Here is a 22,191-nt window from a genome sequence, read left to right on the forward strand (position 1 = left end):
CAACCTTGTCACCAACCCACAGCTCCTTGTGGCCGTGAGAAGGGATTCCAAATGTGAGTGCCTACAGGAACTGTGGTGGCAGTGTAACTAAGTGAGGAAGGTGGCCGGGTTTGAGGGGAAACACCAGGACCGGCGAGGTGAGATAGGACCACTGACACTTGGGCTCAGCATTGGGATTTGACAGCGCTAGGGAAATGGCAGCAAACTGGAGAATATATGCCACGTCCAAAGAGAGCCACGGCTACTTGGTCCTGGGAGGGTGCGGGCTGTGTTGCTAGATCTTCCAAATTTTTCAGAAGTTGAATTAGTTCCTGTTATGTAAAATCTCTTGATTTTCAAATGTTGGCAACTAACTCAGCCTTTTCTTTTTTTTAATGTATGGGCTAAACCAAATGTATCAGTGTCTTATATCCAGCAGCTGCCAGCTTCCAGCCCACAAGATCACCCAAGCTCCGCTATTTGGAATTCACGGCCCTTCAGGATCCAGTCTCCTACCACCAGCCTCTCAAACCATACCAACCTATTTGAAATTCTCTGGAACAGCTGGGTTGAGTTAGACACACAAAACCCTCCACCTGGAATTCTTTGCCCACTTTACCTGGCAAGCTCCCGTGGCTCTGTCGTCCTTCGGGCATCGTTCTCCTCCAGGAAGCTCGGTTAGTCCCCTAGTCTGACAAAGTGACTCTTCCATGCTCTCAGCCCCCGGTGAAACTTCCATGTCCTTTATGGTGTTCCACATCCATGTGACTTTTGAGCCCTGGTACGAGGTCTGTCGCCTGCTGGATCTCCAGCCTTAGAGCATGGTGGCCACACTGCCGCCCTCTCGTGGGTCAAACCGGACTCGCCCAGGCAGTGCCCCCTGAACCGGCTTTGTCTTCAGGTTTCAGTATTGAGGGACCCCGGACTGTAGTCCCAGTGCTACCACGAACTTCTTAGGTATCTTTGGAGCCTCTTTCTTCTCTACGACCTCAGCATCCTCTCCCGACAAGTAGGATAACTACATGAACCTTGCAGGTCATATATTTCACTGTTCCAAGAACCAAAATGAGGGCTGTGAAAGGGCTTTTGAAGCTCCCCTACGTCACCCTGGAGGGAGAGGTTACTATGAGTGAGCTGTATGATAAACACGCGTCTGCACAAGGCTGGAACCCAGTAATGGCTTACCGGTTCTTTTCCATCTCACTCGAGGGCAAGGAACACGTCCAATTCATGTTTCCCCAGAGTCCATCGAAGGACCCGGCAGACAGGGGCCTTGGGGAAATGTTGGCTGAGTGAACAAATGCCAAAAGCTTCTTGAAGGGGAAGGAGTCCAGGCACATCGTCAGTTCCCGAAAACAGCGACTTACCTGTTTTGTTCATCTCCCACTTGCCCGACTGGAAGCCTAGAGCCTGGATATGGTGAACCCGTGGTAACTACCAGCTGAAGGAGGAAAAGCAGAGAGAGCGAGGGTGAGGCAGGAGGTGTCAGGAAACCGAAATCCCAGGAAACAAAAGTTCTCGACCTTCGGTTTGTCAGTGCTTAATCCCCTCCCCCTGGGAGGCAAGAAAGGACTCCAGCGGCCCTGTTGATAAGATTTATTATTCTCCGCTCTGTACAAGCCGCGTCTGCCACCCGCCCCCCACCCCCACGAACCAAGAGCGCCCAGTCCCCCCTTGTGCCCTCCCAAACTGCTCGTACTCCACTGTCCGGCCAGATTCCAAAGGAAGGGGGAGGGGCAGTTCAGGCCCATCTCCACCAAGCTTATTGGGGGACCGAACAGCTGCTGGGGCAGGGGGCTGATGAGGGCTACAAAACGGGGCTGGACGGAGGATCAAGTTCAGAGTCCTGATAGGAGGAGAAGGGGGCCAGAGAGGTCCAGACGGGAGTGGTTCAGGCTTGCGTTTGCATGACATGGGCCTTGAAGGAGGCTAGTCTGTCTGAAGTTCTGAAGGATGGATGGGACAAAGAGAGGAGGGGAAAGAGTCTGATCAGCCTCCCGAAGGGGCGAGTCCGAAAGGGGACACCTGATTGGAGTGGCAGATGGGAAGCACTCCCCCCCCCGCCCTGGTCAGGCATCCTTCCCGGGCAAGGTGCCCGTCCCTGCTCCAGGCCCCCCGAGGCCCTCGGCCTTGTGGGCCAGGCGGTGTTTCTTGAGGCCGTAGGTGTTGGCGAAACCCTCACCGCAGGAGGAGCAGCGGAAGGGCCGGCCGCCCTGGTGAGCCGCCAGGTGCTTGCGGAAGTAGCCAGGATCCTTGAAGGCCTTGAGGCAGGCGGGACAGCGGAGCTCGGGCCGCGGCGGCTCGTGCGCGCGCTGGTGGCGCAGCACGGAGCTCAGGTAGAAGAAGCCCTTGCCGCAGTGCTCGCAGCGGTAGGCGCGCTCGCCCAGGTGCAGCCGCTGGTGCTCCAGCAGGTTGGAGCGGTAGCGGAAGGTCTTGCCGCAGGCGCCGCAGCGCTGGGGCCGGGCCACCGCGTGCAGCCGCCGATGCTCCGCCAGGCTGGACGACTGCGCGAAGCGCTTGGCGCACACGCCGCACTTGAAGGCCCGCTCGCCCGTGTGCACCACGCGGTGCTGCCGCAGGTACCAGGAGCGCAGGAAGCCTCGGCCACACACGCCGCACCGGTAGGGCCGCTGCTCCGTGTGGCAGCGCTGGTGGCGCATCAGCAGGGCCGCCTCCCAGAAGCGCTTGCCGCACACCGGGCAGCGGAAGCCCCGCTTCTGCCGGTGGCTGCGGCGATGCAGGAGCAGGTCGTAGGCACCCGCGAAGCTCTGGCCGCAGAGGCCGCAGCCCAGGGTCCGCCGCACCAGGTGCACGTACTTGTGAGTCACGAGGCCCAGGAAGTGCTTGAAGCTCTGGCCGCACGTGGCACAACTGAAGCGCTCGGGGCCCGCACCAGCGGCCCCGCCGCCCCCGGCCACCGTCGCCCCGCTCGCATCGTCGCCCCCAGACACCCCTGCCAGCGCCGCCACGGCCGCCCCCACCTCCCCGGCCAGCCCGTTGTCCAGCACGTTGGCCGCATCGGTGCTGCTGGAGCCATCCGAGGGCTGCGGGCCGCCGGGCGCGGGCGGGAGCAGGCGCTCGGGAGCAGCCTGGTGGACCAGCTTGTGCCACATGAGGTTCTCGATGAAGCCGAACGTCTTGCCGCAGGCGTCGCAGCCGTACGGCTTCTCCGCCATGTGCGCCTCCTTGTGGCTCATGACGTGGAAGAGGTCCGGGAAGTGCTCGCCGCAGTCCGAGCAGGCATAGCTCAGTCCATCGGCGGCGCCCCCGGACGTGGCCGAAGCGCCCGGGCCACAGGCCCCCGCCGCGCCCTGGCTGGCAGGGAGGCCGGCGGCCCCGGCCAGGGCGCAGGGCAGCTGGAGCCGGTGCACCTGGCGGTGGCGGGTGAGGCTCTGCGGGTAGCCGAAGACCTTGCCGCACAGCTCGCACTTGTAGGGCCGCTCGCGGGTGTGCACCACGTGGTGTTTGCTCAAGTGGAAGGACTCGCGGAAGCGCTTCCCGCACACCGGGCACTGGTGGGGCTTCTCGCCCGTGTGGATGCGCTCGTGGCGCTTCAGGGTCTCGCGGCGCCCGAAGCCGCGCCCGCAGATGCCGCAGCAGAACGTCTTGCCGGGGACGCTGGCGCCCGAGGCTCCAGCCCCGCTGGTACCGGCCCCGCCGAGCAGCAGCGGGTGAGCGCCCAGGAGCGGGACGGGCACGGCGCCGTACACCACCGCCGCCGCGGCCGCCGCCGCCTTCTCGCTGTCTGTGGCCGGGGGGTCGGGGGGTAGGAGGTAGGGTCCCGAGGGGAAGGTGGGCGGGGGCTGCGGGACGGAGGCCGTCGCGTCCTTGGGCGCGTCAGGGGCCGCGGGCGGGGCGTGGGCCGCCTTGTGCCGCAGCAGGCTCTGGGGCGCCGAGTAGGACTTGCCGCACAGGTCGCAGGGGTACACGGGCCTCGGCCCCGCCGCGCCCGCGCCCGCGTGGGCCGCCTGGTGCTTGAGCAGGTAGGCAGCGTCGCGGAAGGCCTTCCCGCAGATACCGCAGGGCAGGCGCAGCAGGTCAGCCGAGTGCGTCTTCACGTGCCGCTTGAGGCTCTCCCTGCGGTTGAAGCTCTTGCTGCACACGGAGCACGAGAAGGGCTTCTCGCCCGTGTGGATGATCTGGTGCTGGTGCAGGTGGCTGGGCTTCTTGAACACCTTCCAGCAGAGCGTGCAGGCGAACGGGCCGTCGCCGCCCCCCGCTGCCACCGCCGCCGCCGCCGCCGGAGGGGGCACCCCCAGACCCGCAGGGGCGGCGGGGGTCGCGTTGCCGTCGGCGGGGGCGGCGGGCGTGGCCAGGGGGCCGGAGGACGCCGAGGTGGGGGCGGCGGCGGTGGCGGCGGCGGCGGCGGGCGCGGGCGTGGGCAGGCCCAGCGGTGGGAGCGGCGCGCCTGGCTGCTGCGGGCCCCCCGCGGCCGGCGGCACGTCCTTGTGGCAGCGGCGGTGGCGGATGAGGCTGGAGACGTGGTTGTAGGTGCGGCCGCAGACGCCGCACTCGTATGGCCTCTCCCCCGAGTGCACTAGCATGTGCTGGACCAGGTGCGAGGACTGCTTGAAGGACTTCTGGCACACGCCGCAGGGGAAGCGCCGCTCCATCAGGTACTTCAGCCTCCGGAAGTAGCCCTTGTCGTCCTTGGCTGGATCGCAGGCCGCCCCCGCGGTGGGGCCCGGCGGCGTCTGCGAGGGCGCGGGGAGCGGCCCGGGCGTCCCCGTTGGGGCAGCTAGCCCCGGCGTCGCCCCCGGCCCGGATGCCGGCCCTCCGCGCTTCAGGTTCCCGAACAGGTGCTGGTGTCCCGAGAGGTCAACGATGCCCCACTGCGGGGCCGGGAAGGCGGCATCGAAGAGCGGAGGAGGGGGCGCCCCGAAGGCGGGCGGCAGGGGCGGGTCGGGCTTCTTGGCTTGGGAGGACGACGACGAAGAGGACGACGAGGACGACGAGGATGAGGAGGGCACCTCGGCCTTGGGTTTGAAGGTGGACTGGGGCGGGTAGTCGTACTGCGGGGGCGGCGGCTGGGGCGGCGGCTGCGGCGGGGGCCCGGGGGCGCAGGGCAGCGCCGCCACCGCCTTGGCGTGCTCCCCGTACAGTTCCATGGGCTCGAAGCGCTGGTGGTTGAGGAACTCCAGGAAGTCAAAGGGGTAACTCTGGAAGTGAACCCCGTCCTCACCCCCTAGGCCGCTGCTCCCGCCGCCCCCGGCGCCGCTGCCCGCCGCGTTGGCCTCCATCCTGGGCGGGTGGGAGATGGGGGACCCTGCAGAGAGGAGGACGGGGCTGAGGAGGCAGGGCCTCGCGCGGGGTCCCCCAGCTGCGGGCACTGGAAGACGCACACCCACGGGCTCGAGAGCCGGCTCCCTCCTCGTCCAGCCTTGCTCGCCCGGCCCTCAGTCCTTCCACCCCACGGGCCAGCCTTCCTCTTGGCTCCGCTGGCCCCACTGACCTCTCCCCCTTGGCCTGCCCCCTTTCTGAGTCCTCTTCGCTCCTCGTCCCCCTCCTGTTTCTCGGATGCCTTCTCTCTCTCCCCTTTTTTCTAGGCTTCTCACACATCTCTATCCATCCTGCAGACCCTGCAGGCCCCCGACTTCCTCTCCTCAGATTCTAGTTCTTCCAGCATCCCTGGCTTCTTCTCTCCGTCCCTCGTGCACACTCTCTCAGGCCTCCACTCTGGGTCCCCCCAGGCCCTCTGCTCTGTAGCCCCCTCCCCCCCAACACACACACACTATCCCCAGCCCCCTGCTCTCAATCCCCTCAGGTTTTGCCTTGTCAAATGATAATAATAAGTTTCCATCAGAGCGGTTAAGAGGGTGGCCTCTGGAGCCAGAATGCCAGATCTGAGTCTAAGCCCTGCCATTCTCTGGCTGTGTGACCACGGACAAGTTCCCGAGCCTCTCTGTGCCTGCATTTCCTCATCTACAAATGAAGGTGACGGAGCACATTGCTACCTCCAGGGCTGCCGTGAGGCTCCAGCGAGCTATGTGTGTACGGTGGATGCTTCCCGGCACGCTGGACGGGGTTCTGGTTAGCATCCTCACTGCCAGTAGCACGAAGAGAAAGTCAGGACCAATGAGGACAGCTGGGGTGAAGTCAGTGTGGGGAGGGGGCATTCTTTTACTCTTCTTCTTACTAGGTAGGAAGGAGACTCTGCTTGCCTGGGAAGAACAAGTTCAGCAGCGCAGCTGGGCAGCCTGACACAGCAGGAAACACGTGGGCCCTGGCCCTGGGTTCAAGTCCCGTCTCCTTCCTGACCCACACCCTCTCCACTTCTAAAAGGGGGCGGTGACCCCCAGAAGGCAGGGGGGCTTAAGGGGGCTGAAATAGGAGGTAAGGAGACACAGCCGTTGGCAGAGCTCGTTCAGCCCCTGGAGCTATCTGTACCTCCAGTGACATCGCACAGCTGGGAGGAGCCTGACGGCAGATGCTCCGGAGCATGGGTTCCTGTCCTCGCCCCTGGGGGGGCGGGGTTCCTGCCCCCTCCAGGATGGCAGTTACTCTCTGGGCGCCTCCTTTACAGGACTCTCAGGCTGCAGCTGTCCATGTCTGTCTACCCACCCCCCCAACCTCGTCTCCTGCAACTGATCTGAGCCTCAGACCCACCAGGGACCTCAGGCAACGCCTCCACTAAGCGGGTGGCGGGCCGGTGGGAGGAGGGCCCACAAGGTCTGCCATGATTCTTGGCCGCCATCCCCCTTCGCTGGGGGCCTGGCTCTGCGCCCAGCCCACCACAGGGGTCAGCGGGGGCTACCAACGCCAGGGCCCATCAGCCCCCATCCATCTGGCTGACTGTCTCCCCAGACAGGTGAAAGGAGAGTGCCTCCTCCTCCCCTGCCCAGAGGTCAGTATCTTTAGCCTCCAGCTCTGGGTGTCCCTGGATGAGACTCAACATCCTATGGCCTTCACACTCCCCTAGTTAAGCTGATCTCCGGAAGCAGCAGAGGAGAGCCTGGGTGCTCGTGGAAGCCTGTGGGCAGAACCTGACTCTGGCAGACAGTGCTGGACTGGGCTGGCGGACAGGGAGAAAGTACATGGAGCAAGGGTGCACGGAGTAGGGGAGCATTAGGGTGTTACGGTGGGGCATGGGGGGAGGGGGTCCCAGGAAGGAAGCCCCGCCCTGGCTCGCCTCCATCAGAGCACATGTTAACAGCTAGCTCTGCCGGGGCATTTCCCACAGGCCAGCACCCTTCCAAGCAGGTCACGCACACGAACTCACTGAATCCCCACCACAGTTCTATGAGACCATGACACAGGGACTGTTGTTATCCCCATTTGACAAAACAGAGGCACAGAGAGGGCACGTGACTGGGCCAAGGTCACAGAGCAAGTTTGTGGCTGGACCCCACCACCGCCACCACACACACATACAGGATTGTTCCCTGAGGAGGACGAAGGGGAGGGTGGAACTGTGGGGACAGGAGCCTTATTTGGGGGTGCTGTCCGCATTATGAGGGACATTCATAGACGGGGCCAGGTGGCTGGGGGAGGTATTTACCATCCTGAACAGATGGAGAAGTGATGTGGTGAGGCCGTTCCCTCCTGCCTGGAACATTCTTCCCCAGACCTCAAGGCTCCCTCCCGTGCCTCCTTCAGGTCTCTGCTCAGGTGTCATCTCCAAGAGAGGGAATACCTCTAACCCCACCGCTCACCAGCCCCTCATCCTGCTGCATTGTTTTCACCACAGTCATTGCCACCAACTTATTGCATATATTTCCTTTGCTATGTATTTACTGTCTGGCCTCCTCACCTAAGAGAGTGAAGACTTGGCCTGTCTTGTTCACCACTGGGCCCCTAGCACCTAGCACAGCACCTGGCACAGTGTGGGTACTTGATAAATATTTGCTGAAATGTGGGAATTAAACAGCACCCTCCCAAATCACCAGAGGGTCTACAATGAGATCACAAGGAAAATTAGATGAACAAGAAATGGAAAAGCAACATACCAAAACAGGAGATGCAGCTAAAGCTGTGCTCAGAGATAAATTTATAGCTGTAAATGTCTACTGATACATATTTGTTGAATGAGTGAAGGGATGAGACTATGCTGACCAGATCTACCTGAGGGAGGAAGGGGGACATTTAGTGGAGATGCAGCTAATGTTGGCAGGGTGTTCCCAGGAGAATGAATTCTGGTGGAAGTGATGTTACAAAGAGGGCCCCAAGGGCAGGTGGGCAGCTGCTGAAGGACTGCTGCTGGGAGAGGCACAGGGGGTGTTACTGGGGGACACAACTGCTCAGGCCCACAATTATTTCCAATGGTAAATGAGAGACATTTCTTTTCTCAGGGGACCCAAGCCTCAAACTGCTACCTTTCTAAGGGGAGATGTGCCATGGATTTCATGCACAGAGTGGTGTGATGGGGGGAGCCCCTCCCAAGGGGCAGGAGTCCCACAGCAACCGCGATCACAGTCATGACAGCTCGTGTTTATTGTCTGACCAGCTTCACATGTACCATCACCTTGATGCCTCATAATAGTGCTGTACCATTACTGGACCCATTTTATATGTAGGGAAACTGAGGAGAAGTGGGGGTCATTTCCCTAAAGTCATGTAGCCAGTGGAGGGGAAAGCAAGTATGAGATTCCAGGTCTCTCTGATGCCAGGACCTGTGGGCCATTCTGGTACAACAAAGCTGCCTTGTGATGAAACTCTAGTCTGTAATAACAATAATAGTAACATATAGTACCATGTAACACTGAACCAAGTGCTTTTTACATGCCCAGTACCCTCCTAAATCCTTTACATGTGTCGACTCAATGAATCTTCCCAATAACCCTAAAAGATGGTTAGGATTATTAACCCCATTTTAGAGAGGAAGAGACTGAGGGCCAGGGAGGTCAATTAATCTCCTAAAGTCATACCACTAACAAGTGGCAAGGCCAGGAGTTGAAGGCAAGCAGTGGGGTTCCAGAGTACGCGCTGTTACCCTTACAACATCCTGTCTTTCCTTTTTTTTTTTTTGGCCGCACTGCGTGGCTTGTGGGATCTTAGCTCCGACCAGGGATCAAACCCGGGCCCACAGCAGTGGAGTCCTAATCACTGGACCGCCAGGGAATTCCCATGCTGTCTTCGGGTATTTCTCTCTCCAAAATAAAGGAAAGCCCTCTCTCCACCTTATACTGGAAATATACTTTGCCCCATCCACTTCCCTGGCACTCAGCCCCAGGACTAGCCACTGGCATTTACTGAACGCTAACTAGCACCGCACTAGGTGTCTTATGTGGCTTGTCTCAAGCAGACTTCACAACAGACTCATAAGATAAGCATTACTACTGTTCACATTTAGTAGACAGGAGGACTAAGGCCAAACCATGTCACTGTCACTCCTCCACTCAAAACCTTCAGTGACACCATCTTAAAGCGGGTCAGAGATGACCTCCACAGCTCCAGCAGCTTCCTGGCTGCTCCACCAACGTGCCAGCTCTATTCCTGATCCAGGGCCTTTGCACTGGCTGTTGCTTCTGCCTGGAAGGCTCTCGCTCCCTCACCTCCTCCACGTCTTTGCTCAGATGCTGTCTTCTCAGTGAGGTGCTCCAAGACCACTGTAACCTGTCACCCAAACCAACACTCCTGCTCACCCCAGCCTCCTTCCTTTCTCTCCTTTCCTGTCAGCATCATCTGACAAACCATATGGTCTGTTTGTCTGTCTTCTTGCTGTTGGGCTCCCGCTCTAGGAGGGGGGGGGGTCCAAGCAGGCAAGATTTTGTACCTGTTTTGTTCACTGCTCTATCCCCAGGACCTAGAACAGGGCCTGTCTCAAGTATTTTTTAAATAAGTGAATGAATGAAGCCTGGGAAATAGGGAATAGTTTGCTCAGAGGTATGACGGCTGGTGGGATCCAGGGCTCATCCTTGTAACCATTTCACTCTCAGGGGAGGGGAGCAGTAAGGCAGCCCCCTGGTGGGCCACAGCTGTCCAAGAGAGGAGTTTACACACAGGTGTAACTTTCTGGTGTGTGGTTTTCTGAGGGGGGGGCGGGGTGACAAGAGGATCATAGGAATCTCTTGGAAGAGGCCTTCCTGCCACGCCCTCTGACACCGCAGCCCCTGTAACTCTATGCCCTTATCCTACTGTATTTTCTTCACACAAACATTTGTAGTTTGCTTTTTAATTTTGTGCACCATGAACTGGCATATACACTCCACCAAGACAGGGGTTTTTGTCTGTTTTGTTCTCTGCTGCATCCCCAGTGTGTATAGGTGTTCATTAAACAGTTGTTGAACAAAGAATGAACAAATGAAGAACATTCTGGGCTCTGTAGAGCTGACAAAGGCCAGGTGACTGATCACAATGCCCTCACTTCTAAGGCCCTATGAGATCAAACCTTCTCTCCCCTCATTCTTCCCTTCAATTCCTCTGCTCCAACCTCACTGGCCTCCCCTGCCGCCCCTCTGATCATCACGATCACGGCCACCTCAGGGCCTTTGCACGTGCTCTTCCTCTGCCTGGATGCCTGGAACAGCTCACCCACATCTTTACATGGTGAAGTTGCCTCTGATAATTCAGGTTTCACCTCTGAAGTAGCTCATAAGACTCAGAAAACCCAGAAAACAGCATTGGTCTTGTTTGTTTGCTTGCTTTTGATGTCTCCTCAGCTAGACTGTAAAGACCCACAAAACGAAGACTGTGTGTGTCTCTCTCTTTCATGGATATACGTCCTGGACCTACAACAGTGAATATTCATTCTGTAAAGAGCGAATGAATGAATGTCTAAGGAAAAAAGAAGTCATGGCCTAGTGGAGCTGGGAGTCTTCCTCAGGGAGTCCAGGAGAAGGGAGTGGGAAGTGGAAGGTCAGGATGAGAGCTGTCGGGGCAGGGGAAGACAGCATCCTGAGAGGTAAAGCCTCACGTAGGGCACTGCTCTGTGGGAAGACAGCAGACAGGAGCTGACCCGGAGGAGGGCGGGGTGAGAGTGTTTCTTGGGAGCCTGGGGCTAAACTGGCAGCTATTTCTACCTAAAGGGGGAGAGGACGTGGGTGTGAGAGCACAACTCTACACGGAGCTGTTTGGGGGGGGCGGGTGAGGGGTGTCGGTGATTGAAAGGATTATTCTCAAGGGGAGTTACTGGGGGGGGGGATTGGAGAAGGAAAAAAGGCATTCTTGGCCACTGACCAGAATGCAAAGTATTTTTACACTAATGAAGGGGGCGTTGGGGGGGGTGCTGGTTAGGAGCTTTGGGGGCTGTTGTGTGTAGACAGAGATAATGGGAGACAGATCTGCCGAAAAGCACTAATGCCACCCTCTTTGGAGGCAACCTACAGGGGATACTAAAGGGAGGGTTCACGGGCAGCTGCCCTGCATGGGGACGGGCAATGCCGGTGGCATTTTTGGGGCTGTCTTGGAGGAAGCAATGACGGGGGGGGGGTATGTAGAAGGGATCCTATGAGAAAGCCTTAGTGGGGGGCCCTGGCAGCAGTTGGGGGGATCGCCACGAATGAGGGCGCTCTGGCAGCTGTCCTACATGGGGCATTAATGGGGAGATATCTGGAGTAGTCTTTTGGGGGAGCAGTCACTGGGGGGCCCCCGGCGAGGGCTCGGCGGGAGAAGCACTGATGGGAACGTTCTGGGGACCAGGGCGGGCCAGGGCGGGGCCCCCCGCCCACGTTGCCCCCGGGACCCCCGGCCACGCGCCCCGTCACTCACCGGCGCCGGGGTCTCCGCCGGGAGGAGGCCGAGGAGGCGGAGGAGGCGCCGCCGCTCCGGGGAGACCCGAGGGCCCGACCGGAAGTGCCGCCCCCTCCCCCTCCCCGGCAGCCCCGCGCCGCCCGCCTGCCCGCCCGCCCGGAAGCGGAAATCGCGCCCGTCTCCGCGGCGCCGGCGTGGAGCAGCGGAAAGAGGAGGCGGCGGCGGCGACCGGGAAGGGGAAGTGCGCCTGCGCGTTGGCACGGGACAGCGGGCGGGGGAAGACCCGGCCGCTTCCTGTGGGTGAGCTGAGCATAGTGCGCCTGCGTCCTGTGCGCCCGCCTCTTCTTAGAACACCGCCCACATCCTCCGGACATCCTGTTAAGCCACGCCCCTCGTGTAAATTTCACATCTAAGCCCCGCCCTGGTCCCCGAATCACGCCTATTTCATAGCTTAATTATCATAATCCCCACCCATTGTCTCAGAATCTGTCCTCCTCGACCCAGCCCCGTGAAGTTTACCCTGTTCTTCCCCGCCTCCAATCCCCTAATCTCTAGAACTCCAGCTCTCCCTCATAAGCCCCTCCTCTCAGAGCTCCTTAGGCAGAACCACGCCCCTGCGTCTAAGCCCCGCCCCTTCCGTCCATAGCATTTAAGTCCCACCTCTCTCATGACTTTCATGCTAAATTAATTCTGCCTCGAACTTCCAAAGCGTTCTCTGAAGTCAGTGGGTCTCAAAATATGGTTTGGAGACCAGTAGCATTGGCATCACCAGGGGAATTTGTTAGAAATGTAAATTCTCAGATCCCCCTGCCTCTGACTTCCGGAATCAGAGACCCTGGGGGTGGGGCCTAAGGACCTGGGTTTTTAAAATACCCTTCAGGTGATTCTCATGGAGGCTGAAGGTTCGAACCACAGCTTTACCACACCTTACACGGCCCCTCTCGTATACTCTCTGTAAGCCTCGCCCCTAACTCGGCCCCACCTCAAGCAGCTAAGCCCGATTCTATTCAGCTCTTCCTCCTAAGCGCCCCCTCTCTCAGGGCCTTTCCTTCGTTACTCCTCTTAGGTACCCCCTTTTCTCCCCTTGGCCTGCATAGCAGTCATACCCACCGCTCAGCATCTTAACAGTTCAAGTCCTACCTCTCCTAACACCTTGCTCTCCTGCAGTTTCCCCTTGAAACCCCTCCCCTCAGATAAACGCTATCCATTCCCTCTAAATGCTCTCAGTTTCTGCCCGCCAACCCTTACACCTCCTTAAGCCCCAAGCCAGCTCAGCCAGCCCCGCCCAGTTCTCACCTAACTGCCCTACAAGCCTCGCCCCTCAGCCTCAGCCCCGCCTCATGAGTCCTTAGCCCCGCCCCTCCGGCCCTACCAAAGTGGTCAGTCCCGCACACAACCCTCAACTCAGAGTTTCTCTGCAAACAGTGCCAGGACAGAGATGGGCCAAAGTGGTGGCTGCAGAATTTCCGGGAATCTGGTTAGAACGGCGCCCGGGGTTGGCAGGGGACCTAGAGTCACGTTTGCACAGAAGGTTCAATGTTTTACTTAAGAGTGGATCTTCAGAGGGAGTGCTTTGAGGTCCACTGGAGATGGGAGAAGCGGCAAAGTCTTCCCCTAAGCCAGTCTTTAGCGCCAAGCTAACGAGGCACATGACAAGGGGGCGGTGCAGCGGGGAAGAACATTTGAAGGGAGGAGAAAAGGGGCGCCAGCCCTGGGATCATCACGGAACACACACAGGAAGCCAGTAGGCAGAAATTTATTTCCACAGCCCCTGCCTCCACAGGCCTGTCAGTCCGAGGGAGGGTGGCAGAAGGCTGCAGGACCCAGAAGTGGACGTCCTCACCCTCGAGCTTCTCCCACAACAGGAAGACTACCAGACAAGAGCGTGTCCCAGTTTCCCTGCCCAGGTTCAGTGCCAGCTGAACGCCCAGCTCTAAACCTGGCCTGGGGAGCGGTGGCCGGGGGTGGGGGTCAAGCCAGCTCTTTCCCCTCCAGCTCCTCCTCATCGGCCCCTGCCGTGGCCGGGATACCCTCGTCGTCCCACGGTGGTTCAGGTCCTGGGTCCCGAGGACCCAGGGGTGCCTCCATGGCCTCGGGGTGCTTGCGTCTGGCATGGCGCCGGAGCGTGTTGGCCTCGGTGAAGCGCAGCCGGCAGACGGGGCACTGGTAGGGGCGCTCCCCGGAGTGGACGCGGTGGTGGTGGGCCAGCTCGCCCGCCTCTCGGAAGCGGCGGGGGCAGAGCGGGCAGCGGAAGGGCCGAAGGCCGGCATGGATGTTGCAGTGCCGCCGCAGGTGGCTGGACCGCTTGAAGGTCTTGCCGCAATCCTTGCACTCGTGCGGCTTCAGCTCTGAGTGTGAGATACTGTGGCGCTCCAGGTCGGAGAGGTAGGGGAAGGCCCGAAGGCACACGGGGCAGAAGTGCGGGGCCTTCTTAGGGCCAGAGCTCTCAGGCCCGCCTGCTACTGACCCTTCAGAGACTGTGTAGGGCACACCCTGATCATCGATCAACAGGAGGTCACTGCCACCGCCGCTGCCCACCGGGGCTGTCACCCCCTGTGCCAGTGGGGGCTCCTGCCCCGACTTGGCGGGGCGGCCCCGCTTGCGAGGGAGGGAGGCCTTGAGAGTCCGATTCGAGGAGGTGGCCCCCCCGGGACGTCGGCCTCGGCGGCCCCGGGGAACAGGAGGAGGTAAGGCCAGAGGTTTCTCTTCCTCCCCGGGCAAAGGCGAAGGCCACGGGTCTGGGCTGGGGGTGTCCATTGAGCAGTGGGGGGCTTGGGTCTGGGCACTGGAGCCGGGCTAAGAGGAGAGAAGGGGTAGCCGTCAGTGCAGGAGGGTATGGAGCGCCCTCGTCCCCCAAAACCTCGCCATCCCTAGGTCCGAGTCTGTCGACCTGGACGTGGCCAACATTCACTTGGACGCACAATTAAAGCCACGCTAGTGGGTAAAATAGCAAGATAATTCTGTACCAGTTGGTAAACAGGCACTGCCCTGAGCCCCACAGGTGTCTCCCAGACCTCCCTAACCCCTCCTAGACATTCAGAGTCAACTTGAGCCAAAATACAGAAAAATCTTCCAAGGAGGATAGAGTCCAACTGAGGGTGCAGGCGAGTATTTCGATCCTCAAAACAGAGAACCCATCAAACAGAAGAGCTACAGAGGCCTCAGAAATGTTTTTGTCCCTCCTTCTGACAGAAGTGACAGAGGGAGAGAAGGGGGGTCAGGACTGGAAGAAGAAAGGGACTGGTCCCAGGTGATGTTTGCCCCTGAGTTGTGGATGTGGACATATGTCAGAGCTGTTAAAGAGTGTGAGCTCTGGAGCCAGAGGTTCTGGGTTCAATTCCTGAGTCTGTTACTTCCTCTCTGTGTGGTGGCCTTGGGCAAGGTGCTCACCTCTCTAAGCGTCAGCTAAGCCTTTTGCAAAACAGGATGAATTATTTCCACCCACTCGCACATAAAGTGCTCAGTACACGGAAGTGCTTAGAAGATATTAGCTCTTAGTATCACGGTGAGCAGCTAAGCCTCACACCAACTCTCTGAGTAAGGGTATATCACGCCCATTTTGCAAATGGGGAAACCAAGGCACAGGAAAGTCAAATCAGTTGCCCAAGCTCCCTCTGGCGGTACGTGGCAGGGCCAAGACTTGATCTCATGGACCCCAGTGGCCCAGGGAGTGAGCGGTAGTGGACCCAAAGGACATCACAGGTCCCTTAGTCCTGCGTTTGAATCCAGCTCTACCGTTCATTAACAAGTGGCTTTGCCTATCTGAGCCCGTTTCCACCTCTGTAAAATGGATACAGCAGGCTTCTCGGTCGGCATATATATAGTAAGCACCAAATGAACTACCATCACCAACACTACCATCAGCAGCAAAGTCTGGGACCATGGGACTGGAGAGTAATAAAGTGGAGGGGGAGGAGAGCACAGGTGCAGTTAGGATTAGGGGTTACAGGTGCCACTGCACCCCACTGGAACAAGCACACAGATTAAGGTCCAGAGAACGGCAGCCACTTTTCCATGATCACACGGCTCGCTCGGCTGGGGTTGCCTGGACTAGAACACGGGTCTCTGGAACGGTGCCCCTGACCCTCGCCCTCCTCCACCCGGGTGCAGGCGCGCGCCCGTGAGCACCGACGGCGCGGGGCGGGCCCTGCGGGGGCGGCGGCCAATGAGCGGCGCCGGGCCGCGGACGGCGAGGGCCGCCAGGAAGGGGGTCTGCGCGCGCGCGCCCAGGCGGGCCGGCTCCGCGGGGCGCGAGGTCGGCGCGCGCGCTTCAGCGAGCGCAAGAGCAGAAGCAGGTGGGGGGCGCGCTCCAGGAGCGCGCGGCCCCGGGCCTCCCCTCCCTCCGCTCCTCTCCCCCAACCCGGGCCCCCCGCCTCTTGGGTACCTCATTTGCATGTCGCCTGGACTCGCGAGTGTGCGCGCGCGGGGGCGCGGGGCCGGCGCGTGGGAAAGGGCGGGGGCGAGGGGGCCCTGCCCCTCGGCGGCGCGCGCGCGCGGGACTGCCCCGCCCCTCGGAGCGGATGCCGGTTGGCCCCTCCCTCCCCTCCCCTCCCCGTCGGGCCCGCGCCCGCGGGGAACAAAGGGGACCCGCTGGGTCCTAAGAGCCGGTCACATCCCCGTCGGCAAGCCGCGCCTGCGCACCCGTCGCCCTCGCTGGACCCGAACGGGAAATTACCCCACCAACACATCGCAAACACACAGAAATGTCTTTCCTCCCACAAAGCACCCAGCCGGGTGACCCAATCAAAGAAAGGTACCGAAAGGATAAAGAGCGGGAAAATGGCCCCTCATTCCCGTAATTAACATGGCTCCTGATTAGCTTCAAAGCCCACTGGAAGCCTAAGCACAAGATGGAGCCTGCTCTATCCTCCTATCTCTATCGCAGATCAGCGAACTTCGATTTCTCTCTCCTCCTGATGCAACTCTACATCCTACCCAGGAGGAGCCTGACGCTGCGAAAAGGGAATCATGTCAGCCCTCATCTATGTTAACACCCGCCAGCGTCGATACCGCAGGGAGGAGGCCGCGCGCGCTGAGCTTGTTGCCCTTAGTCTGTATGGCGCCGGGGGCCACCCTAAGCCCCGCCCCTTCTCCATGCCCTCACCCAAGATGGCGCCACCCTGGCTTCTCGAACCTCCAGTAGCTGGGAAAGGGACGGGAAAGAGAGAGAAGGGAGGGCGGCGGGGAGGAGGGAAGCCAAGAAGGCGGGAGAAAGGGGGAGTGCGGGGGAGAAGGGAGCCGAGGCGGAAGTCGAGGGGCCCCCCGGGTGGAAGTGACGCTACCCCCGCTGCCCAAAATGTCGGCGCCCAGAGGGAGGTGTAAGTAATTAAAGAGGAAAGCCGACTGACTTTCCCGGCCTCCCGGGGCCGCCTCAGGGCTCCAGAACCCCCGCTCCGTACGAGCAAGGTGGACTCGCCCGACTGCGGGTCTAGCCTGACCTGCCCCCGCCCCGGGCGCCCGGGGCCGCACCTTTTAGGGACAGGGGGGAGGGGTACAAAAGGCCGACTCCAGGGGCCTGGGTCCTCGAGCTGACTGGGGAGGGGGGCTCAGTCCCGCGGGCGACTGGGTGGGGAGGAGGCGGGGCTTAGTGGTGGCTGGGGCGGAGCAATAGGTGGGCGTGGTTTAGAGTGGAAATGGGCGGGACTGTGAGTAGAAAGTGGGAGGGGCTTAGGCAAAGGGGTGAGGTTTTACAAAGGGGCGTGGCTCAGTGAGAATGGCAGGAGGGCCCCTAGGTTGAAGGGTCCTAATTGGGGCTGAGGGGGGTAAAGGGGTTCAGTGTGGAGGTGGGAGGAGCTTAAAGTAGAAGGGGTGGAGTTTGTCTAGGGATGTGGCTTTCAGGAAGTGGTGGACATAGCGGGGTGGGGTTTAAGCGTGTAATTTGGGGCGTCGTAGTGGAGTCTTTATATTGCAGGTGAAATGACTTAGGATGGGGAGGGTGTCAGAGGAAGGGCTGAGATGGCAAGAGAGGTAGAGTGGCAGGTGGTCTTGGAAAGGAAGGGGTTTACTTAAAGGCTGAGTTTAAAGGAAAACTTGAGTGGGGTTTAGGAGGCGGATCTTAGTGGGGAAGAGATGGGGGACTTCAAGAGGAAACTCGGAGGAACTTAGCAGATAGTGGTGATCAAAACAGCTTACGTGTTGAGTCTTTGCTGTGCACAAGCGTCAGTAAGCACGCCGCATGCATGGCCACAAGTTTGCTTAGTCCTCACCACCACTCCACGAGGTAAGTCCTCCCATTATTCCTATTTTGCAGATGGAAGGAGAATCAGTTGGCTTTATCCAAGGTTCCAGGACTAGTCCTGGTCTCCCTGGAAGGTTGACTCAGGTGCGCTTAGCCCCAAATTTTCATACTGTCATTGGCTAAGAATGTCGTCAATCTTCATCTGAAGATGACTTTCATCTTCAAAAAAGAGTGGGAGTGGCTTTCAGAGGGGAAGAGGCTTGTCAAGGCATATAAGAGGCTTCAGAAACAACGTGGAGACTTTGAAAGGGGTAGGCGGGACCTGAACACGAGTGGGCGGGGTTTAACCACACTTGGCGGGGCTTAGAGCGGGGCGGGAGTTCATTCACAAAGAAGGGGAGAGGCTTAAAAGCATTCAGTGGCTTAGAAGTGACTTGGAAGTGATTAGGAAGATAGATGAGTGGTGGAAGCGGTTGTAGGAAAGTGGGAGGGGCTTAAAGAGCAGTAGGTGTGGCTTGGGTGGATGGGCGTGGCTTCGAAGGTAGTAGGCCGGGCCTCACAGGTCTGTGAGTCCAAGGAGCCTGATAGGGGGAGGCTGATGGGGACGTGGTCCCTCACCCCACTCCATGTCTCCCCGCTCCAGAGAGAGCCCCCACCCGCCACTGCCTTCACGCCACGCCACCATGGATGACGGCCCGCTGCCAGCGCCCCCGGTCCCGGCCCCGGCCCCGGCTCCGCCCGCTGTTGCCCCCCGCGTCCCGTTTCACTGCAGTGAGTGTGGCAAGAGCTTCCGCTACCGCTCGGACCTGCGGCGCCACTTCGCTCGGCACACTGCGCTCAAACCCCACGCGTGCCCGCGCTGCGGCAAAGGCTTCAAGCACAGCTTCAACCTGGCCAACCACCTGCGCTCGCACACCGGCGAGCGGCCCTACCGCTGCTCCGCCTGCCCCAAGGGGTTCCGAGACTCCACCGGCCTGCTGCACCACCAGGTGAGTCCTGCAGGCCGGCCCCAAGCTGGCCTCCCTGGGCTGGACTCGCCCTTGGAGCCCCGGGGACCCACTATGGGCAACAGACAGCTGGCCCCTAAGAAAATTTCTGTCTCCCTACCTCCCGCCTTCCCTCTCCATCGAAGCACCCTGACCAGTCAAAGCATGAGTTGTTTCTCTTTCAGTCTCCACCCAACCCAGGAACTAAAACATTCATAGTACATGTGCCCCACCGCTATGCACCTCCCCTCTCCCGTGCCCCTTCTCATATGCCAGCGTCTGCAACTTTGTGCTCATCATTCCGTTACCGTTTTTAAAGATAGATTTACCACGTATGTACTTAATTCCTTTACTCAGCAATTACCTATTGAATGTTTTCCCTGCTCCCAACACCTGGGATACCAAGGTGAAATCAATAAAGTCCACGCCTTCGGAGAACTTACATTCCATTGCGAGTGGTCCATAGCCAGGTAGACAATCAGCAAGAAAGCAGATACACAGGCAAGGATGATCTGAAAAAGGAGAAGCGTTGGGAAGGAAGTTAAAACAACAACAGCAATAATAACCATCTGATATGTAGGAGTAAAGAGGGGAGAGCTATGGGCTACCACACAAGGTGGGGGAAGGTCAGGGCAAGGTGATATTTGAGCTGAGACCTGAAGGAAGAGCAGGAATCCACCATGGAACAGCCTTCCAGGCAAAGGGAGCAACATGTGCAAGGATCCTGAGGCTGGAGGGGCCAAAAGCATGCTAACGTGGCCGGAAGCAGGGAACGAGAATGAGAGGGTTGAAGCTAGATCTTGGCCCTGTGGACCTGGCAGGGAGCTTCCTCCGCATCTCGTTGGGAGGCCAAGAATCAGTCCCGCGGGCTAGATCCTCAGCCCTGACGGTGGGCTCTTCCTCCTGCCCTCCCAGGTCGTCCACACTGGCGAGAAGCCCTACTGCTGCCTAGTCTGCGAGCTCCGCTTCTCCTCGCGCTCCAGCCTGGGCCGCCACCTCAAGCGCCAGCACCGTGGGGTGCTCCCGTCCCCCCTGCAGCCCGGCCCAGGCCTGCCCGCCCTGAGCGCTCCCTGCTCGGTCTGCTGCAACGTGGGGCCCTGCTCGGTGTGCGGGGGCGCAGGGGCTGGCGGCGGAGAGGGCCCAGAGGGTGCAGGCGCGGGCCCGGGGAGCTGGGGGCTGGCGGAGGCGGCGGCCGCCGCGGCGGCCTCACTGCCTCCGTTCGCGTGCGGTGCTTGCGCGCGGCGCTTCGACCAGGGCCGCGAGCTGGCAGCCCACTGGGCTGCGCACACCGACGTGAAGCCCTTCAAGTGTCCGCGCTGTGAGCGCGACTTCAACGCCCCCGCGCTGCTGGAGAGGCACAAGCTGACCCACGACCTGCAGGGGCCGGGCGCGCCTCCCGCGCAGGCCTGGGTCTCCGGGGCTGGCGCCGGGCCCGAGAAGGCCGGCGAGGGCGGCGCTGCGGAGGCGGGCGAGGCTCAGCCGGCCTGGGACGGCAGGCTGCTCCTGGGCCGCGCCGGGGGCGGCGTGCCCGAGCTGGGGGGGCTGCTCCCCGAGGGCGGCGGGGAGGCCCCTGCGCCCGCGGCCGCGGCCGAGCCGTCGGAAGACACCCTCTACCAGTGCGACTGCGGGACCTTCTTCGCGTCGGCGGCGGCGCTGGCCAGCCACCTGGAGGCGCACTCGCGCCCCGCGACCTACGGCTGCGGCCACTGCGGGGCCCTCTACGCGGCCCTGGCGGCCCTGGAGGAGCACCGGCGCGCCAGCCACGGCGAGGGCGGCAGTGCGGAGGAGGCGGCGGCGCCCGCCCCGGAGAGGGAGCCCGCGTCTGGGGAGCCTGCGTCCGGCTCGGGCCGCGGCAAGAAGATCTTCGGCTGCTCCGAGTGCGAGAAGCTGTTCCGCTCGCCGCGGGACCTGGAGCGGCACGTGCTGGTGCACACGGGCGAGAAGCCGTTCCCGTGCCTGGAGTGCGGCAAGTTCTTCCGCCACGAGTGCTACCTCAAGCGCCACCGGCTGCTGCATGGCACCGAGCGGCCGTTCCCCTGCCACATCTGCGGCAAGGGCTTCATCACGCTCAGCAACCTCTCCAGGCACCTGAAGCTGCACCGGGGCATGGACTGACGTGGCCAGGCCGTGCGCCCCTCCGCTAGACCACCCGTCCCAAGGGTTGGACTCAGGGCCCGGGCCAAGAGACCTAGAGACCACGAGGGAAGCCCCGGCCCTCCAGACCCAGACACGGGCCCCGAGATGAGGGGACCCTGGCTGGAGACATGGAGCCGCCAAACACACAGGCCCCTGAGCTGGGGGGCAGCGAATAAACGGAGAGATTCCTCAGCTCGAGGGTCCCGGATCTATGGAGAGATTCCTAAGCTCCAGGCCCCTGGAATACGTGCTGAGCACCCACAAATCAGTAGGCTCCTAAGCTGCGGGACCTAGGAATGAGTCTCCACAAGTACTTCTCATCTTGAGGGCCCAAATAATAAAAGATGGGCACCCCTCCCCCAAGGGAAGACTGCCCCTCTCCCTAAGAGCCATCATTCCGACGACCTTGATCCGCATAATGGGGGGGGACCATGTCCCCGGATTTCCCTGGATCCCCTCCAAATGCTACCCACCCGAGTCACTGGTGCCCCCAGATAAAGGATAGAGCCGGAATCTGCCTCTCCCCTCCCCCGACTTTATTCCCTACGCGGAAAGAGGACCAGGGTAGTCGCCCCCTGCCCTCACCCCCTTCCCCAATTAGGTCTCCCTCCCCTACTAAGGAATGGATCTAATCATCTCCCCCACCCCAAAAACTAGAATAGCCTGGTTCAAAGTCCCTGCGCCCAGTGGGATGGACTGATCCAGATACACATACCCCACGCCCTGTCCACTGGAATGGGCTGGTCCAGGCTGCTACCTGCGCCCCACCCTCCTTAGAACGCACACGGCAGACACTCCTTCCCTTCCTCTAGCGTGTGGGCAGGTCCACGTCATTCCGCATTATGTGAACTCACGAGTGGGAGGTGGGGGACATTGGGGTATCCCTCCCGCTCTGCTGTAGCACCTGTTGGTCTTTCTCTCCATCTCTGTCAGTTTGTCTCTGTGTTCTTCCCAACCGCAAGGGGAAGGGGGATTTGGCTAGGGGGTTTCCCCCTGTGAGCCTCGACCTTGCCCCCTGTCCCACTCCCCAGTGTCTCCTGGACCCCAATAAACCTTGTCCTGTCAGCCACTGCCGTCTCATTTTCTGATCCTTGGCTTTAGGTAGGTGGGGATTCCTCCCCCTCTGATTTAGGACAGGCCTCCTAAATAGAGGCAGATCTTTCCTTCCACCTGAGAAATTTCGAGTCCTTTAGACGGTGCAAGACCCTTTTCATATCAGAGATGGTTTAGATCTCATCTAAGTGGAACCCTGCATCTTAACTACCACCTCCAATGGACGGACAT

The 22,191-nt window shown here is 60.3% G+C and overlaps 3 protein-coding genes across 17 annotated transcripts; 1 reads left to right on the top strand and 2 right to left on the bottom strand.

Annotated features, from left to right (window-relative positions):
- Nucleotides 1–1,633: 1,633 nt before the first annotated feature.
- On the bottom strand, nucleotides 1,634–11,754 carry ZNF865 (zinc finger protein 865). 10 transcript variants are annotated; one of them, XM_060084103.1, is made up of 3 exons: nucleotides 11,626–11,754; nucleotides 5,934–6,022; nucleotides 1,634–5,245 (listed from the first exon to the last, which is right to left on the bottom strand). In XM_060084103.1, the coding sequence occupies exon 3, from the start codon at nucleotides 5,217–5,219 to the stop codon at nucleotides 2,049–2,051; it is 3,171 nt and encodes a 1,056-aa protein (XP_059940086.1). In that variant the 5' UTR covers nucleotides 5,220–5,245; nucleotides 5,934–6,022; nucleotides 11,626–11,754; the 3' UTR covers nucleotides 1,634–2,048. The 10 variants fall into 10 exon arrangements, with proteins under 10 accessions (XP_059940086.1, XP_059940089.1, XP_059940084.1 ...); XM_060084106.1 differs by having other exon boundaries at nucleotides 5,934–6,114; XM_060084101.1 differs by lacking the exon at nucleotides 5,934–6,022 and adding an exon at nucleotides 10,496–10,646.
- A 1,494-nt stretch (nucleotides 11,755–13,248) lies between these two features.
- On the bottom strand, nucleotides 13,249–16,744 carry ZNF524 (zinc finger protein 524). 3 transcript variants are annotated; one of them, XM_060084760.1, is made up of 2 exons: nucleotides 16,712–16,744; nucleotides 13,249–14,403 (listed from the first exon to the last, which is right to left on the bottom strand). In XM_060084760.1, exon 2 carries the CDS (start codon nucleotides 14,362–14,364, stop codon nucleotides 13,579–13,581), a length of 786 nt encoding a protein of 261 aa, XP_059940743.1. In that variant the 5' UTR covers nucleotides 14,365–14,403; nucleotides 16,712–16,744; the 3' UTR covers nucleotides 13,249–13,578. The 3 variants fall into 3 exon arrangements, with proteins under 3 accessions (XP_059940743.1, XP_059940742.1, XP_059940741.1); XM_060084759.1 differs by lacking the exon at nucleotides 16,712–16,744 and adding an exon at nucleotides 16,543–16,636; XM_060084758.1 differs by lacking the exon at nucleotides 16,712–16,744 and adding an exon at nucleotides 15,992–16,089 and having other exon boundaries at nucleotides 13,250–14,403.
- FIZ1 (FLT3 interacting zinc finger 1) lies at nucleotides 16,340–21,976 on the top strand. 4 transcript variants are annotated; one of them, XM_060084754.1, is made up of 4 exons: nucleotides 16,340–16,360; nucleotides 16,493–16,925; nucleotides 18,429–18,774; nucleotides 19,687–21,976. In XM_060084754.1, exons 2-4 carry the CDS (start codon nucleotides 16,576–16,578, stop codon nucleotides 20,884–20,886), a joined length of 1,896 nt encoding a protein of 631 aa, XP_059940737.1. In that variant the 5' UTR covers nucleotides 16,340–16,360; nucleotides 16,493–16,575; the 3' UTR covers nucleotides 20,887–21,976. The 4 variants fall into 4 exon arrangements, with proteins under 4 accessions (XP_059940737.1, XP_059940739.1, XP_059940738.1 ...); XM_060084756.1 differs by lacking the exon at nucleotides 16,340–16,360 and adding an exon at nucleotides 17,858–18,096 and having other exon boundaries at nucleotides 16,899–16,925; XM_060084755.1 differs by lacking the exons at nucleotides 16,340–16,360; nucleotides 16,493–16,925 and adding an exon at nucleotides 17,423–17,827.
- Nucleotides 21,977–22,191: the final 215 nt, after the last annotated feature.

Source organism: Mesoplodon densirostris, chromosome 19 (genome assembly GCF_025265405.1).
Source record: "Mesoplodon densirostris isolate mMesDen1 chromosome 19, mMesDen1 primary haplotype, whole genome shotgun sequence".
In the NCBI taxonomy this organism is placed as follows: Eukaryota; Metazoa; Chordata; class Mammalia; order Artiodactyla; family Ziphiidae; genus Mesoplodon; species Mesoplodon densirostris.

Coding starts and splice junctions, on each gene's coding strand:
- ZNF865 (XM_060084099.1), bottom strand. CDS start 8,061: ATGTCCCCCTTCCTCCCTCAGGTAGATCTGGTCAGCATAGTCTCATCC. Junction 5,246..7,925: donor TAGCTGCATCTCCTGTTTTG/GTATGTTGCTTT, acceptor TCCTCTCTGCAG/GGTCCCCCATCTCCCACCCG.
- ZNF524 (XM_060084760.1), bottom strand. CDS start 14,364: ATGGACACCCCCAGCCCAGACCCGTGGCCTTCGCCTTTGCCCGGGGAG.
- FIZ1 (XM_060084754.1), top strand. CDS start 16,576: ATGTCAGCCCTCATCTATGTTAACACCCGCCAGCGTCGATACCGCAGG. Junction 16,926..18,428: donor GTCGGCGCCCAGAGGGAGGT/GTAAGTAATTAA, acceptor TCCCCGCTCCAG/AGAGAGCCCCCACCCGCCAC. Junction 18,775..19,686: donor CCGGCCTGCTGCACCACCAG/GTGAGTCCTGCA, acceptor CTGCCCTCCCAG/GTCGTCCACACTGGCGAGAA.